The sequence below is a fragment of the Tachypleus tridentatus genome, chromosome 6, assembly GCF_004210375.1.
Source record: "Tachypleus tridentatus isolate NWPU-2018 chromosome 6, ASM421037v1, whole genome shotgun sequence".
Classification (NCBI taxonomy): domain Eukaryota; kingdom Metazoa; phylum Arthropoda; class Merostomata; order Xiphosura; family Limulidae; genus Tachypleus; species Tachypleus tridentatus.
In genome coordinates this window covers 135,655,604-135,670,744 of record NC_134830.1, presented here as the reverse complement: position 1 = coordinate 135,670,744, position 15,141 = coordinate 135,655,604, and the positions used below count along the sequence as shown (strand labels likewise).

The window sequence follows — 15,141 nt, the reverse complement described above, 5'->3', positions numbered from 1 at the left end:
CTTACAAGAAGTCTTTTATCATTGTGCAATAAACGTGTTACATAATTTTACATTATTATTATATTCTGGTTTACTTTGTTTTATTTATTTTATTTTATTTTTATTTTGGTCATTACACAGTTTGTTCCACCAGGGATCACTTGAGTAAAGAAACCTCTTTCTTTGGATGGTTTTTGAAAACTAAACGTTTCTGGAAAAGTATATCAACGTTATTCATAATTTAAATTTGTGGTTAATTTAAAATTTTGAAGTACAGTTGTTACACATAATGAGTCTTTTTGAACAGATTAAATTGTTAAACAGTCAGGAGTTGCATAGCAATGTCAATGTTTTGGTGAGGCAAAACATTTATTAATTTTCACGAGTCTTAACTTTAGCACTAGCAATTTGAGTGATCAGTGTTAAACTTTAATATTTTAACTTTTATTTTTAAGTTAAAATTCTGTGTTGTGAATGTCAACAAACAGTGCAGGGTACTACGAGGTACTGAAAGCAGTGGATTCAGTAATAGTAGTGGGACCAAATGGTACTTTTATGTCACAAATATTGCTATATTATTCTTTCCAAATTACAGATAATACATAGTTTGGATGTAAAATTATCAAAATGAGAAACAGAAGAATTCTTGAACTTGTAGTTTTAGTCACATTCATGCTGTATTGATAACGTTAACAGTAACATATCACCGTTCATATACCAAGCCTACTGTATTAATAATATAATTATTTATTTACTCATTGATTTTTATCTTTTGGAAATAGACTAAACACTTTCAGTTTTTCCAATTTTTGCATTTAGAATTAGGAGTTGATTTTGACTGTATATTATAATCAATCGTTTGAGATTGCTGGGCTTTGTTTTTCAGCAATATTACTTCATAAGAATCACGTTTTCTCTAATACTTTGAAATAGCAGTAGAAAACTATAATATACCATTTGGGCTCTCAAAAATGCAGGTTTTTCCACATTTAGTGAATGAAAGAAAATATACTTTATTGTAAATATAATAGTACAAAACTTTATTGCAAGATTTTTTAAATTTTATTTTGTAAATTATTTTAGGTTTCCTTTAAATATTTCTTTTAAAAAATTGGTTTAAGTTGCAGTTCCTTGTGTTTAGCAGACACACAATAGAACCTTCCTTCTAGTGGTTTCACTGTAAGTCTTAAAAGCTCATAGCATTAAATTCACATTAATAATAATTAAATTTAAGTGCACTTATTGGAGCTTGTTGCATACTTCTCAACAAATAATTTAAAGTTGATTATTAGTTATAGTTCTTTTGTTTTTAACAGTTAAATTCATGAAATTGACAGTCTTTATAATTATCTTTTTTTTTTTTAAAGCATTTACTGATGTTGCCTCCAGAATCTCTGTCATAATTCACTGTTTCATTCCATTTGTTTACTATTGTTTATGTACAGACATTTTTTCATATTTCCTTATTATAGTGTTTTTGTTTATTTTTGCTTGGTACTTTAGATTCATTATAAATAATTTTTCAGCATTTATATTTTCAACTTCCTTGATAATGATAAAGGTTTCTGTTATGTTTCCTCCTCTTCTCCAATGTCGTTAAATGTAATATCTTCACTCTCTTCATATGCTTTATCCTTTAGCAAAGGAACTAGTTTTGTGGCTCTTATTTGCACTCTTTCCACAGCATCAATATATATTTAGGTATAGTGACCAAGTCTGTACACATCCAGAAACTTGAAGGAAGATCTTATGATTCTAAGAGCTTGTTTGTTTTTCCTAATGACTTCTAATATATGGGACTGGACTTTCAAGTCTGAAAAATGTAATATCCTTAAATCTTTTTTCAATATCTGTAACAGTTAGTGTAACCTCATTTGTGAAATAATCATGCTTGGTATTACTTATTCTCAAATTCATAACTTTACACTTTTTAATATTAAAATTCAACATTCACTCCTTTGACCAGTTTATTAATATCATGAGATTGGGCCTTAAATATTCAACCTGGTCTTTAGTTATTACTGAATTATATATTTTATAATCACCAGCAAAAATGTTTACATGATGGTTTGATATTTTAAGGTAGATCATTAATAAATATAGCAAACAAAATTGGCCTGAGTCATGGTATACACCACTAATAACTTTCTTTGACTCATTCTTCTCCATTGACTGAGACACATTGAAGTCTATTAATGAGGTATACTTCAGTTTAGTTATAGATGATTCCTGTAATACCTCTTTTTACCTTTATATTGGCTTCTAATACCCAGGGTTGGCACAGTACAGATGGCTTGTTGTGCTGCTTTGTTGGTAACAGCAAAATAAACACCAGTTCTGTTTATGAGTTTATGCTCTTACTTGCAACATTTCATATATAAGGGATATTGAGCACGTGTTTAACTCGTTTAAGGTATCTCATCTACTGCTACCCTAAATTCCAGTCTACATATAGAAACTACATTTTTGTATATTCAACACTGATTAATATAATACTCAACAAGTTTTCTTTTAAGCTCTTTCAATTATCAAAAAGTTAAACATGCATTCTGCAACAGTACAAGACAAACTACTCCATTGGACAGCTGCTTTTTTCAGTGTAGTAATACTGTTTTCACTTGTATGATTTGACATTTTTCACAGATTTTAATGAAGAAGATGATATACTACATTTTGATTTTATAATGTACTTTGTATATGCTCTAAGACTGGGGTGTTTCATTCTTTTCTGATGTGTATGTAACTTGGAAGGGAAGTTCTGTACCATACTTAGATCATTCCAAATGTATTTGATGATATAATTTGTAAAGTTTTGCATATAAAATAAGTAATAGTCTTCCAGTCTTGTAGCACACATCTCCAGTAAGTATAATTAATTAGTACACTCTATGTCTGTCTTGAATGTTTAAAGGCCTTAGAATAGCACCAGTATAATGATTTGCATTTCCAGTATTTTTCTGATATGTCTGACAATAGAATTTTTTCTTTTAAGAGTTTCAGTTATGTTTTGCAATAGATATTAAAAGTTATTGTGAAAAAGAGCCCAACTCTCCATGTTGATTTTTACTTGTGTAGGTACTTTAGATAGACAGTATAAAATATAGGAAAAAAATGTATTTAAATTTGATATTTTATAAAATATTCTTTTTTTTTGTCAACTTACAACAGCTAAAATTCAAATAAGAAATGATGGATGAAGTATAACCATCATATAGCATAATGTGACTTTTGCTGAAATTTTAGTAGGTGAAGAGATTGTAGTGATGTAGCTAATAGCTCAAAGGCTTCCTCACAGGGTATATAATTGTGAACAACGTAATGAGTTTTTCCAGGTGACACATCAAAAATTAATATGGAAAGATGGGGCATCCTGCTTCACCATAACAGTATTTAACATAGTTTTGAAGTTATGATTATGCTTTTTTATAGTTATCTATCTGTAAATGTTGAGGCATTGGACTCCTCTAGTTTGTGGTTTAAACCTCTTGTGATGGGCTCTGTATAATATACAAGTTAAGTACTTAATTTAATTTACATCTACTGAAAATGTATTTCCAATAGTACTTACCTCCACTGACACTCTTCCACTACAAGCTGTTGTAAATCTTGAAAAAAAGTGATTACATTATGTAAGTGAAGTGCTTATATACAGAACCAGGATAGGAGACACATTGACATGGGTGGAAAAATTTTCAAATTAGATATTGTCAAGAGTGTTTAGTATTAAAATTGGAGCATGTGAGACCAGTGCTTAGGTAGACAAAGCTAATGTTGAAAAATAGCCACAGTGTCAGCAGAGGTAAGTATTTTTGGAAATATATTTTCAGTTTAGGAAAATGTTCAGTTACATGATTAAATTTTACTTTTCAGTCCTGGGTGCTTAGAATTGGAAATTTTTAATTTTTAAGCAATAAAATTTGAATGAAGTGCTGTAATTATATGAAGTATGTTTTGCAAATATATTCAAAGAGGAGCAGATTTGTATATTTCATAAACAAGTGCTAACTACACTCTGAACAAATAATTTTGAACTTTGCAATTTTATTTTTTCTGATGTTGTATATGCAGGCAAGTCTGGTACTGACCATGAGTGACCAATCACCTGAAATGTTGCTACCTACAGTGAAATATCAAATATTAGTTTACTATGGAGAGTCTCTGTATCACACAAAAAATTACAGGAAGGCAGAAGTAAGTACTATAGAGATACAATCTGATTGGGATCATTGTGCTTAACCCACTTTGTGTATATTCTGAAAGCAGGAGCTTCCTAACTCCTATGTATTCTGAAAGCACATCCAAATTGAGATCTTTTTCATATTGAGTATGTGCCCTGTCAGTGGGGATAAAGGGCTAACTCACTAACAGTTGCTAGTAAGGTACTTATTAACTGTCCAAAGTACCACAGTATCTTAGTATTGCTGGGATAAAGAAGGCTAATGAACAGGATTACGACAGTAACAACTAATTACCAGCAGTATAACATTATTTCAGAAACATAGTTGCTTAAAGAAAATTATTTTAAGGCCTTTGATTCTCTAACCAGAATTAGTTTACAATCTGATAGTGTGACTGGTATATGAAGTTTTAAAATTACAAACTGGAAATTACCTTTTGTTTGTTTTTTTAATTAAAGTTATGTAAAAATATTCTTACCAAACCTGTTTGAAAGTTGAAATAAGATCATCTATTATATTTGTGTGAGAGTTTAAACCAAAATTGCTGTGATGGTTTAACTTCTTTAGCAGTATAAAATCTAGAGAAAAAAAACAACTTAGTATGTACAGTTGTACCTCGGTTTTCGAACGACTCCTTTCTCAAACAATTTGGTTTTCGAACATATTATTTGAGAAAAAAATGTCTCGGTTGTTGAACATAAACTCGGTTCCTGAACCAAGTTTTCCTAGCCTCGAACCCCCGAAATTACCCGACGGATGACCCAAACGACCCTTCGACCATTTTTGGCTCATGCCCAGCTTGCCCAAAACATTTTACCCGCACCTGTCACTCAGTTTACACCCCCCCCTAAAATCTGCTGTAAACGTTCTCGTTTTTCTTTATTGTTTTTCTAAATATTCTGATTAAATAAGCTGCCATAGGGTCAAAGAAGGACCATGAATGCAGCAAACTAAAAAGAAAAGTTGTTAGAGCCACAATAGAGGTGATAAAAGATCTCATAGCGAAGTATGAGAGTGGTGTTCCTCAGCACAGCAAGAGTGCAGTTAAATTTTCATTTATTTATTTTTTATTGTGTTTATAGTTTTTGTGGTTGACTTTATGCATGTAAGTATTATTATACAGGTATAAATAAGCAATATTTTACTTAAAATACTTCATAATATGTAATTTTTGGAGGTCTGTAATGGATTGATTTAATTTACAGTATTTCTTATGGGAAAAATTGATTCGGTTTTTGAACAGCCATTCTGGAACGGATTAAGTTCAAGAACCAAAGTACCACTGTATTATGATGAGTTTAGCAAAACATACAGAAATGTCAAAGTACTATTATGTGCATGTTTGTCAAGATCTGTGTGAAGTACTTTGGGTTTTTATCTGTTATATACTTTTGTTATTATTTTAATTGTTTTAAATTATGGATTAATTATTATTGATTCAAATGAAACAAATCTAAAAATCAGAAATATTGTATTGCCAGTCTTTATTATGTTAAATTAAAACCATCTGTCACAAAGTTTGATTCACTTATTTAAAAAAAAAACACCTATATTAATTATAGGTTTTGTCTTATCATTTTTGAATGATCATATAACAGTGAGGTTTGGCATGGCCAGGTGGTTAGGGTGCTTGACACACAAAATGTATTCACCCTTTCAGTGATGTGGTGATCAATTCCACTATTTTTTGGCAAAAGAGTAGCCCAAGGGTTGACAGTGGATGGTGATGACTAGCACAGATAGGCTTATGTAGCTTTGCAAGAATTTTAAAAAATGCATAATGGTGAATAATAGTGAATTTTGAAGCATTGCACTGGATATGTTTTATCATTTGTTCTTCATAAATCAATACATTCAAAATATGAAATTTTAACTTATTATTTTACATCCACTGTTATGTAATATTCAGTTCAAATTTAAAATAATAATATTATCACTGCTGCTATAAATAAAATCAATATATAGTTAAATAGTGATGTTATAGTCTTTTATAATATTTAAAATTAAAAAAGATGAAGACAGGAACAATTTGAGATCTATATTGGAACTTGCATAAAATACCAGCAATGATAGAGTATTAGAATGTGTATACATAAAAAAAAGATTATGAAAACTAGAAATCAATACTGTGGAGTTTCTTACAATGAACTTAGGGCTTGAAAGTTACAGTTTGTTCTGAGCTTGTCATGTTAGGGAATTTGTGAAATTCTGTTTATGTCTTACAGTACAAATGTTATATCTTGTGATTTAATTTCTTTCAGTCAGTGTTAAGAAAAGCTCTTCAATTAAAAAAGTCTATGTCCAAAGCCAAAGGAAAATCACAGGGTCTTTCACCAGTGGTAAGTTCAATGGGGAATTGCAGTTTAATTGTCATGAAAGTCATTTTAATGACTTAAAACTGTTTAGGAAGAAATGCTTAATGTCATTAAATAAACTAATAATTCCTTGATAGTTCTTCATCAGTCTGGTTATTTGCTGTGCAGACCAAAAGTTTACTAAACTTTAACATATAAATATGATTATTAACTAGCATTAGTGGTGTTGGTTTTGTAAGAGGTGTGATTTAACTGTGTACATGGCTGCATATGTTCTCCTTTGTCAAGAAGTGTAGAGAGTTTATCGACTAACTACGTCTTGAGGATCTAAAAGTAATTAGGCTTTGGATTTTTGATTCTAACAATATAAATCATGTGCTTTAATACTTTACAGGTAGAAGGAATAATAGTAGTTTTGAGTCTTTCTGAAAGGAGATATAATACCTTATTTGCTCAAATATAATGCAGTCTTTTTCCATCAGATACCTCATGAAATATTGTCTTTATTATATTCAGGCATGTTCAGTTTTGTTGGATATTTTTCTGGAATCTTATATCAAAAATCATTAGGTTTCAAAAATGTTTCACATTCAGTACAATGGATGATGACATGAAGTGGAAATCAGAAGATGAAGCAAATCTGATGGCAACGACAGTTTTAATGATGATGAAGATTTATGTGAAGATAAATGATTAACTTAATACATTACCATGTGTAAACTTTTCAATAAATTCTGTAAAATTAACATAGAAAAAATTGCAATGTGAAATCTCCAAAAATGTTTAATATATCGATAGTAATTGTTTACCGTGTTTAGAAACTATTCAATACATTTTGTATAACTGATGTATGAAAAATTTAACCTTTCAAAATTGTGTGAGCATTATATTGAGGTACATATCGTATTCTTTGTTCATTTTTACTTTGTTAATACAGAACATAAAGAACAGTTCAAAGATAATGTCACTATGATTTATTTCTTCATATTTAAATTTTTCACTTTAAAATTAACATACTTTAAGATTAAGAGTTCACAATCACAAAACATAATGTGCAGGACTCTTCCCAAGCCCTTTTTAGATTAGTAGTACTGATATGTTTCTTTTCACAGGTATACTTTCAGTACTCTAAACTGTGCATCTGATACATTTCTTTCAAAAAGCAATAATCTTCTTAAAGGGCTATTTACTATGAGGTGAGCGTGAGTGCTATTTTAATGCATGCTGTTGATAGACTATTCAATTTACGTAAATCTGGCACCAGAATACAAGAGAAACAAACATTTGGCATTATATAAGCATCAGGGCATGGTATTTATTTCATTGTGTTTTCAGGCCTAAGTTGGCACACACTTCCCTTTTAGATATAGTCTGAACTGGTGGTTATTTGTAGGGGGTTGTATATGAATTTGGGGCGGTTGATTAGCGTAGTAATTATAAAATGGGTGAATGAAGGTCATCAGTCTTTTGAGTTTTCTTCTTTCATTTGTACAGAAAAAATAAAAGTTATCTTTGTTGGTCAGAGATAGAAATTGCAATCTTCTTTTGATAGACACAAAAAATAATCTTGTGGAAAATATATCTAAAACAATGTTCAAAGTTTTTTAGATCAAATATACACATTTAGAAGAAATACTGTTTCTTATTGTGAAACATTTTTTAATTTTCTTTAATTTTTGTATCTTTTACAGGAAATGACTCCTGAGATTGATGTGAAGTATCAAATATATCTTTGCCATTTTCAGTTGAATCAATTCAATGAAGCTATCAGCATAGTAAGTGTAGTTCGTTTTGGAGAAAAGAAATCTTAACTCTATGACTACAGGCTGTATGGAATACGTCCATCCCGTAACCATCAGAGTATCTGTGAAAGTAATTATACTATAATTTATGATAATATGTGTGTATCTTCACAAACTTTCACAGGTTATTAGTAAACATTACACAAAATATCAGGTTTGAAAATGAAGAACTAAGTTTTTTTAATTTAAAAGTTTTGATGTGAAATGTTTTCTTTCAGAATGACTATCAAACATAGAAAGTAACTTTGATTTTAAAATTAAAAATGCTTTTTTTTTTTAATATTGTCAAGTTTCATTTGCATAATTTCCATATTCTCTTAGATAACCATCAAATACTTTTTTTTTATTTAACTTTTATATTTTATCAATTAACTCTATGTGGTGCTGGTCAATTTGACTGTTCTTGTAACCATCATGAAAATTAGGAAATACATTTAAATTGCTCTCTTTTGTTCCAGAATGACTGCAAATTGTGACAGGAAGCCACAGATATTTATTCTAAGTAGTTTGATTCTCATAGCAATGTACATGTATTTATTTATCTTTTTGTGTTTACCTTTGAACCATGTTTGACAAGAAATACCCTGACCTTATAAGTTTCTATTTTCTTGTTTTACTTACTTTTGTAATAGCAAGTAAAGAAAACAAATAACCTCATCAAGTATGAAATGCTCTTTTCATTAAAACTTTGTATTTTCTCTGCTGTAATATTATAGTTGATTCTCCAGGTTGTAGACAAGTAATTGAAGTATAACAGAAATATAGGTTGCACAGTGCTAACTAAAATTATATTGTTAGTACTGAGCACAAAGTTTCAACATGCTTATGGTCAGACTTTATACTTCTCACATTTTCACAGTTATTTTCTGTTGTTAGGAGCTGACTTAGAAACTAGATGAAACACTATCTGCCCTTTTCAGTGTGGATCACAAAGTTCCAAAGTAAATTTCGTGAGAGTTTCTTCTTATCTTCTTATACCCATTTAATATTTATTCTACTGTTAGCATCTGAAGCAGGTTGATTGGTTGTTTGTTTTGGTGTTTTATGGTGCAAAGCAACTAGGCTGTCTGTGCTCCTGAAGCAGGAATAAATCACTACTCGTCACTTAGTTTGACACCATCAATATCAAATAAGGTTATGTGGAAAAATTCCCAGAGTTTCTCTGCTTTAAAAACACTGTAGGATATAATTTATCAACTTGTTGACAGTATGATGATTACAATGACAATTATGTAAAGTGTTGTAAAATGTTGTGTTATGAGTTTGTAGAAAGTTCAGACCGATCCAATAAGTTGATAAGTGAATGTTTCCTACAAAATGTATTTGAACCCTGGCTCCAAGAACACAGTGGAGTAGAATTTGTTGGTTTCTTTACAGAACAGTGGTTGCAACAAGGTTTGTCTAAATTACTTCAAAAAAAGTGAGAGAAGATGTTTATACTATGGTTGTGTATAAAGTTGTATCCAGTACAATAAACTTAAGTATTTGGATGCTAGTTATCTTTTTGGGTGGTTAGGATTTAGTGTTGGTATAAGTGTTAAAGTGTGTAAGTGCTTATGAATATTCTGTTTCCTGTATTACTGTGTTTACACAGTAACCAAAAAAATATGTAGTTTTCAGTAATGTAAGTACAGCCCATTTTGGTTGGGTAGTGTTCTTGGCCTAACCTTCTTGCTTTTAACTTGAGAAACAAATTATTCATCAGCAAACTGCACGTTTGACCAGATGTTTATGAAGTATTATGTGCAATTAAGCGGTCATCGTCAGTAATGTGCCTAGAATAACTAATCATTTGTTTTAGTCTGTAGTTATTGACTAAAATTCAGTGTGTGTGTGTTTATGTACTTTAGCACAACATATATTGGTTCTGAAACCTATGATATATATCACAGAATATATTGTAATATACAAGCATGTTTTACTTTAGTAACCTACTGTTCTTAAGTCTTCATTAGCTACATCTTACATTGATATTTCTCAACTATTACCTACAGGTAAGTAATCATTATAATATACATACACAAAATCTAGGTTTAATAGTTACAGTGTATGTTATCAAAATCTAGTGTAACTATTTTTGTATTTTAACATAATGTGTACAGCTGGTTAAACCTTTTATACACACAAGAGAATGTATACACCTCTAAGGAAAAGGTACACATTACAGAATATATGTAATATAGATGTGTTAAAAAAAAGTAATGATGTACGATGTGTAACGTGCATCTAATGACAGGCAACAGAAAACGTGTGTAATAAAACCTTCTATTCTTTCCTTCCAGAAATGAGATCTGAAAAATTATGAAAGAAAAAACAAAAAGATAAGGAAGAAGGTGGTTCTAACAGAGGAGATAATTGAGTTTTTCTTAAATGTTTCATTTTTATCAGATGAAGACATCTGAAGTTCTAGGTGATTCTTCTCTTGCAATGCTTCTGATAGGAGCTCGTCATAAAGGTCAGTGACCTAAAAATACTAAACCATCTCTTATTTATTCTGTCCTGTGGATGGATCAGGATGTAACTGAAGAAAAGTTACTTAGAGAAGGTTTTTTCTGAAGAACCACCAGAGTCAGGATAGAGAGAAGGAGGGAGGGGCAAAGCTACTGTAACTACTACTTCAGAGCAGGAGAGTCTCTTCTCTTGTAATGATACATGAAAATGGATGGAAATCATTGAAGATAATCTACATTTAACTGAAGTGAACCTGTTTTCTAAAGGGTTGCCCCTGCTAGTTTCAGTTGATATTTAAAGTTTGTTTTTTTTTTACAATAGAAATTACACAATTTCTCAAGTGAAACAAATAGTTGTGTTAGTGACAATGAAACCGTGGTTAAAACAAAACTCTGAAATGGACTAATGTTAAATATTGAAGACCTTTTGTAACTTACTTTGGTCTCATTATAGCTATGGGTCTCAATCTTTTCCCTTCTCTTTCTGACTTCTGGTCCTCTTATCCTCAGTTTCATACTCCTGGATTTACTGATATCTTATCTAGCAACAGAATTTTCACTATTCATAGATACCTACATTTCAATAATACTAATGTTCAACCTACAACTGCTTCTAACTATGATAAACTGTTCCAACTAAGAGCTAGCATAGACCTTCTTCTGAAATCCTTTATTTCACACTATTCTCCTAATACAGAACTACCTGCAGATGAGGAAATATTAGACACAAAATGTAGAATTGATTTTCTCCAGTACGTGCCTAAGAAATCTGTCATGTGTGACATTAAGTTGTTGGTTCTGGCAGAAACTGTGAATGGATACCATCTTAAATTTAAAATCTATGTAAGTAAAGGAGAAAGGCTGGCTAGAGACCTTGGTGGAATTGATGGACAATTACTACAACAGACTAGGACACTAAGTGTTCATGGACAACTTTTACACTTTCCTCTTTTTGTGATGACAAGAAACCCAATCGATGTAAAACTGTATTCTCAAGATGGCTGTAACAAGTTTCTACAGAGTAGTCAACCATATTATTTGTGTTTGACTTTATTAAGAAGAAGTTAGAGATTTTGTACATTTTCTTCTAGTCAACCAAATGAACAAAAGGAAAAGATGCCTAAATGTCACCATAATTAGACTTCTTTTGGAAAACAATCAATGAACAATCATCACTCACTTGGTTGCAGCTACTAGCAGTTGTATTAATTCAGCAATATTGTTGCAATAAACCAGTTAACCTTCTTGCAAAAAGTATGGTATAATCTCTTTTTCATGATTTCTGCACCTGTAAAATGATTTTTTTGGAGAAAGTAAGTTCTTAGCCTGGAGTCTGGACCTTAGAATCTCTGAAGAATCCTTTGGAAGGCCTAAACCTCTCACCAAATTATTAATTTAACCTTGTGTGGAAAATTGGGATTCACCAGATGTTTCTTGTGGGTTAGAATGATCGATGAAATTTTTGCCCCGTGTGTAGGAATTAGTGTAGAACGAGTAAAAAGTTCTAGACAATAAAAGCCATTGTATGCCTTTGTTATGACTGTTGTAACCTATGCTTTTGTGACATGCAGGAAAGAGAGATTGTATTTCTTATGGAAACTGGCTGCTGCAAGGGAGAAGCACATTTTTTTGTAAATGTATAACTTTGACAGCTGTAAAATGGGCCAACAAATGAGATGTTTATGCTCTTTTCACTCTCTTGTTACAAGAAGAGGACATTGAAGTTACAACACCTCAGTTAATTGTGGATCACAACAAGTTGGTTGGTGGAGTGGATCTGAATGACCAGCACATAAACTACTATTCTTCTGGATGATAAAGTGGTGTAAGAAACTGTTTTTTCAACATTTTTGACTAGAGAATTGTAGAAGCTTACAATACTGTACAAAGTGTAGACTAACTAGCCTGTCCCATGGTAGAACACTGGTAAGACTTTAAATAAACAATGCTAAAATCAGGGGTTTGATTCCCCTTGGTTGACACAGAAGGTAGCCCCATGTGGCTTTGCTATAAAAACAACAACAAAAAAAACAAACCCAGTCAATCAGCCAACACTCTCCCAGAATGCCTTTAGAATGGATTTGGTTACTTGGTTTGTTGAGCCTTTAATTCATAGCATACTAGGTTTTTTTGGTATGTGTGTTCAAAGACTGTTTGGGCCTCTTCAACTCTGAGATTAAATTTTGGAAAGTGTTATCCCACAATTATTGAGAAATGTGATAGAAAAGGATGCAGACTCTGTCATATAAACAACTAGAAACAAATGAAATATAAACTCTATAATGAGTTTCATTACATCAAAGACTGAATAATATCATACTACTGCTCTTCTTCAAAGAAGTTAAAAGTTTCTATTTCTTTCTATTCTGTTTATTTTACTTTTGTTTTTTTATTAATGAAGTTTTTTGTACACGTTTTCATTGATTTGTACACTTTTGTATCCAGTAATAGTGTTCCTTTCCATGTGTTATTGTTTGAATTTGTGCAAAGTTTCATAATGCTATACAGTTTTATGTACACAAGTGATTACTTTTATTTGAATGTAAACTAATATATTCTAAAACTTCTCAATTTTTATCTTATTAGTTTTTCCTTGATCTTATACATTTGTGTAAAAATCTTCCTTTCCATGTGTTAAGATCAGTTTATGAGTGATAAATTTATTTCAGACTTTCTCAAATTACTAATCATTTCTAGAATTGCCAAGTTTTTTTGCAATTTGTTTTTATTCTACTTCATTGTATATGAAGAGAAAAATAACACAAGTTTGTAAAATAGTTATACTTATTTGTAATAAAACAAAGTACAAATCTCTTAGAACTATCAGATCAACCCTTAAGTAATGTCTGATTTTAGGTTCAGGAAAAGAGAAAGGATTTCAAATGCTTTTAATGTTATTTAATCAATCATGTATGTTCCATTATTATTAATTACTTCCTGCCAATGATTCACAAGCTTCTGAATGCCACTTCTATAATATTCTTGGGGTTTGGAGGAAAATAATGTAGAGAGGGCAGTTTTGACATCTTCATGTGTTCCAAGCTCTTCTCCATCAAGATAGTTCTGCAAACATCAAAATAGATGATAATCAGATGGGGCAAGGTCTGGAGAATAAGGAGGATGTGAAAATTTTCCCCAGTCTAGTTCTTCAGTTTTGCAGATGTGATCCTTGCTGTATGGGGCCATGCATCATCCTGGTGTAACACAACATCTTTACAATTGATCAAAGCAAGCCTCTTTTCTTTCAGTGCAACATTCAGCTTTAACTTTTGACAACAGAAATCTGATGTAATTATTACATTGAGTGGCAGCAACTCAAAATGGATCACACCAACATTATCCCACCAAACACTTAACAAGAGATTCCTAGGGTGGAGGTCCGTTTGGGGCTGTGCTTTAGCCAGTTTACGTGCACTGAGCCATTGTCTGTGTTGCTTTACATTTTTATAAAATATCCATTTTTCATCTCCAGTCATATTGGTCCAAAAAAGGTGTTATGTTCACGAGAGTGCAGAGAAGTGGAAATTTCCACTCTTGCTCTAAGGTTGGCTTCTGTCAAACTATAGGGGAACTGATTTTCCAAGTTTTGACACCTTTCCAAGCTGTTGCAGATGACAGTGAACTGTTGAATGGGTTGAATTAAGCTTCTGTGCTAGTTCTTCAACAGTTACAGCACAGTCTTCATCCAGTACAGCCAGCAGCAAGTCATCACTAAACTCAACAGGAGGACCTGAATGTGGTGCATCACTTAAGCTGTAGTCACCTGATCTGAACATCTGAAACCACCTTTGAAATTTTCTTTCATTGAGAGACTTTGCACTGTAAACACCTTGAATGTTTCATGTAGTTTCTACTGCACTATTGCCATTTTTAAACTCATAAGGCATTATATGCCTTATGTGCTCTTCAGACACATCCATCTTCATAAGCATTTATTTGATTAATGATCTAAAAAAGTGGAGTTGGGTTAGTTTCTTTTATTTGTTTGAACATTTTTATACACGTCCTACTACATATTTTAGTCGTTAAAGCCTCCTACAAAGACAGAAGTGGTGATGCACTTTCTGTATTAAATTTTCAGATGTTACTTATGGGTGGACCTGATGATATACCAGTACTTTGTATAATACAATAACATTTTGATTATCATAAATTACATGTTTTTTTATATAATTATTATCAAATAAATACTTAATTGTCGATTATTTCTCTTCAAAGATAGAACAGTAAATAAAAATGACTTGGAAAACAACAATCTCTGCTACTTAACAAAGCTATAAAGTCCCTGTTGACACTTGTGAGTCATATTTGCTAACCCTTGCCCAAATACACATGTGGAGATGGAAAGATAATTTTTGTGAACTCTACCTAAGCATTTTGGAATATAAAAATTATAAATTAGGATACTGGTACCACA

At 31.3% G+C, this 15,141-nt stretch overlaps 1 protein-coding gene across 4 annotated transcripts in view; it reads left to right on the top strand.

Annotated features, from left to right (window-relative positions):
- Nucleotides 1-15,141, top strand: part of APC7 (anaphase-promoting complex subunit 7) — a 43,224-nt gene continuing 28,083 nt past the window's right edge. Inside the window, exons 1-4 of one of the 4 annotated variants that reach the window (XM_076508067.1) lie at nt 1-334; nt 4,048-4,170; nt 6,419-6,496; nt 8,164-8,247. In XM_076508067.1, coding sequence (XP_076364182.1) covers nt 269-334; nt 4,048-4,170; nt 6,419-6,496; nt 8,164-8,247 — 351 coding nt within the window. In that variant the 5' untranslated portion in view covers nt 1-268. Of the gene's footprint in view, nt 335-4,047; nt 4,171-6,418; nt 6,497-8,163; nt 8,345-15,141 lie in introns of those variants that run through there. The other 3 variants (XM_076508068.1, XM_076508069.1, XM_076508071.1) reach the window with 3 other exon arrangements.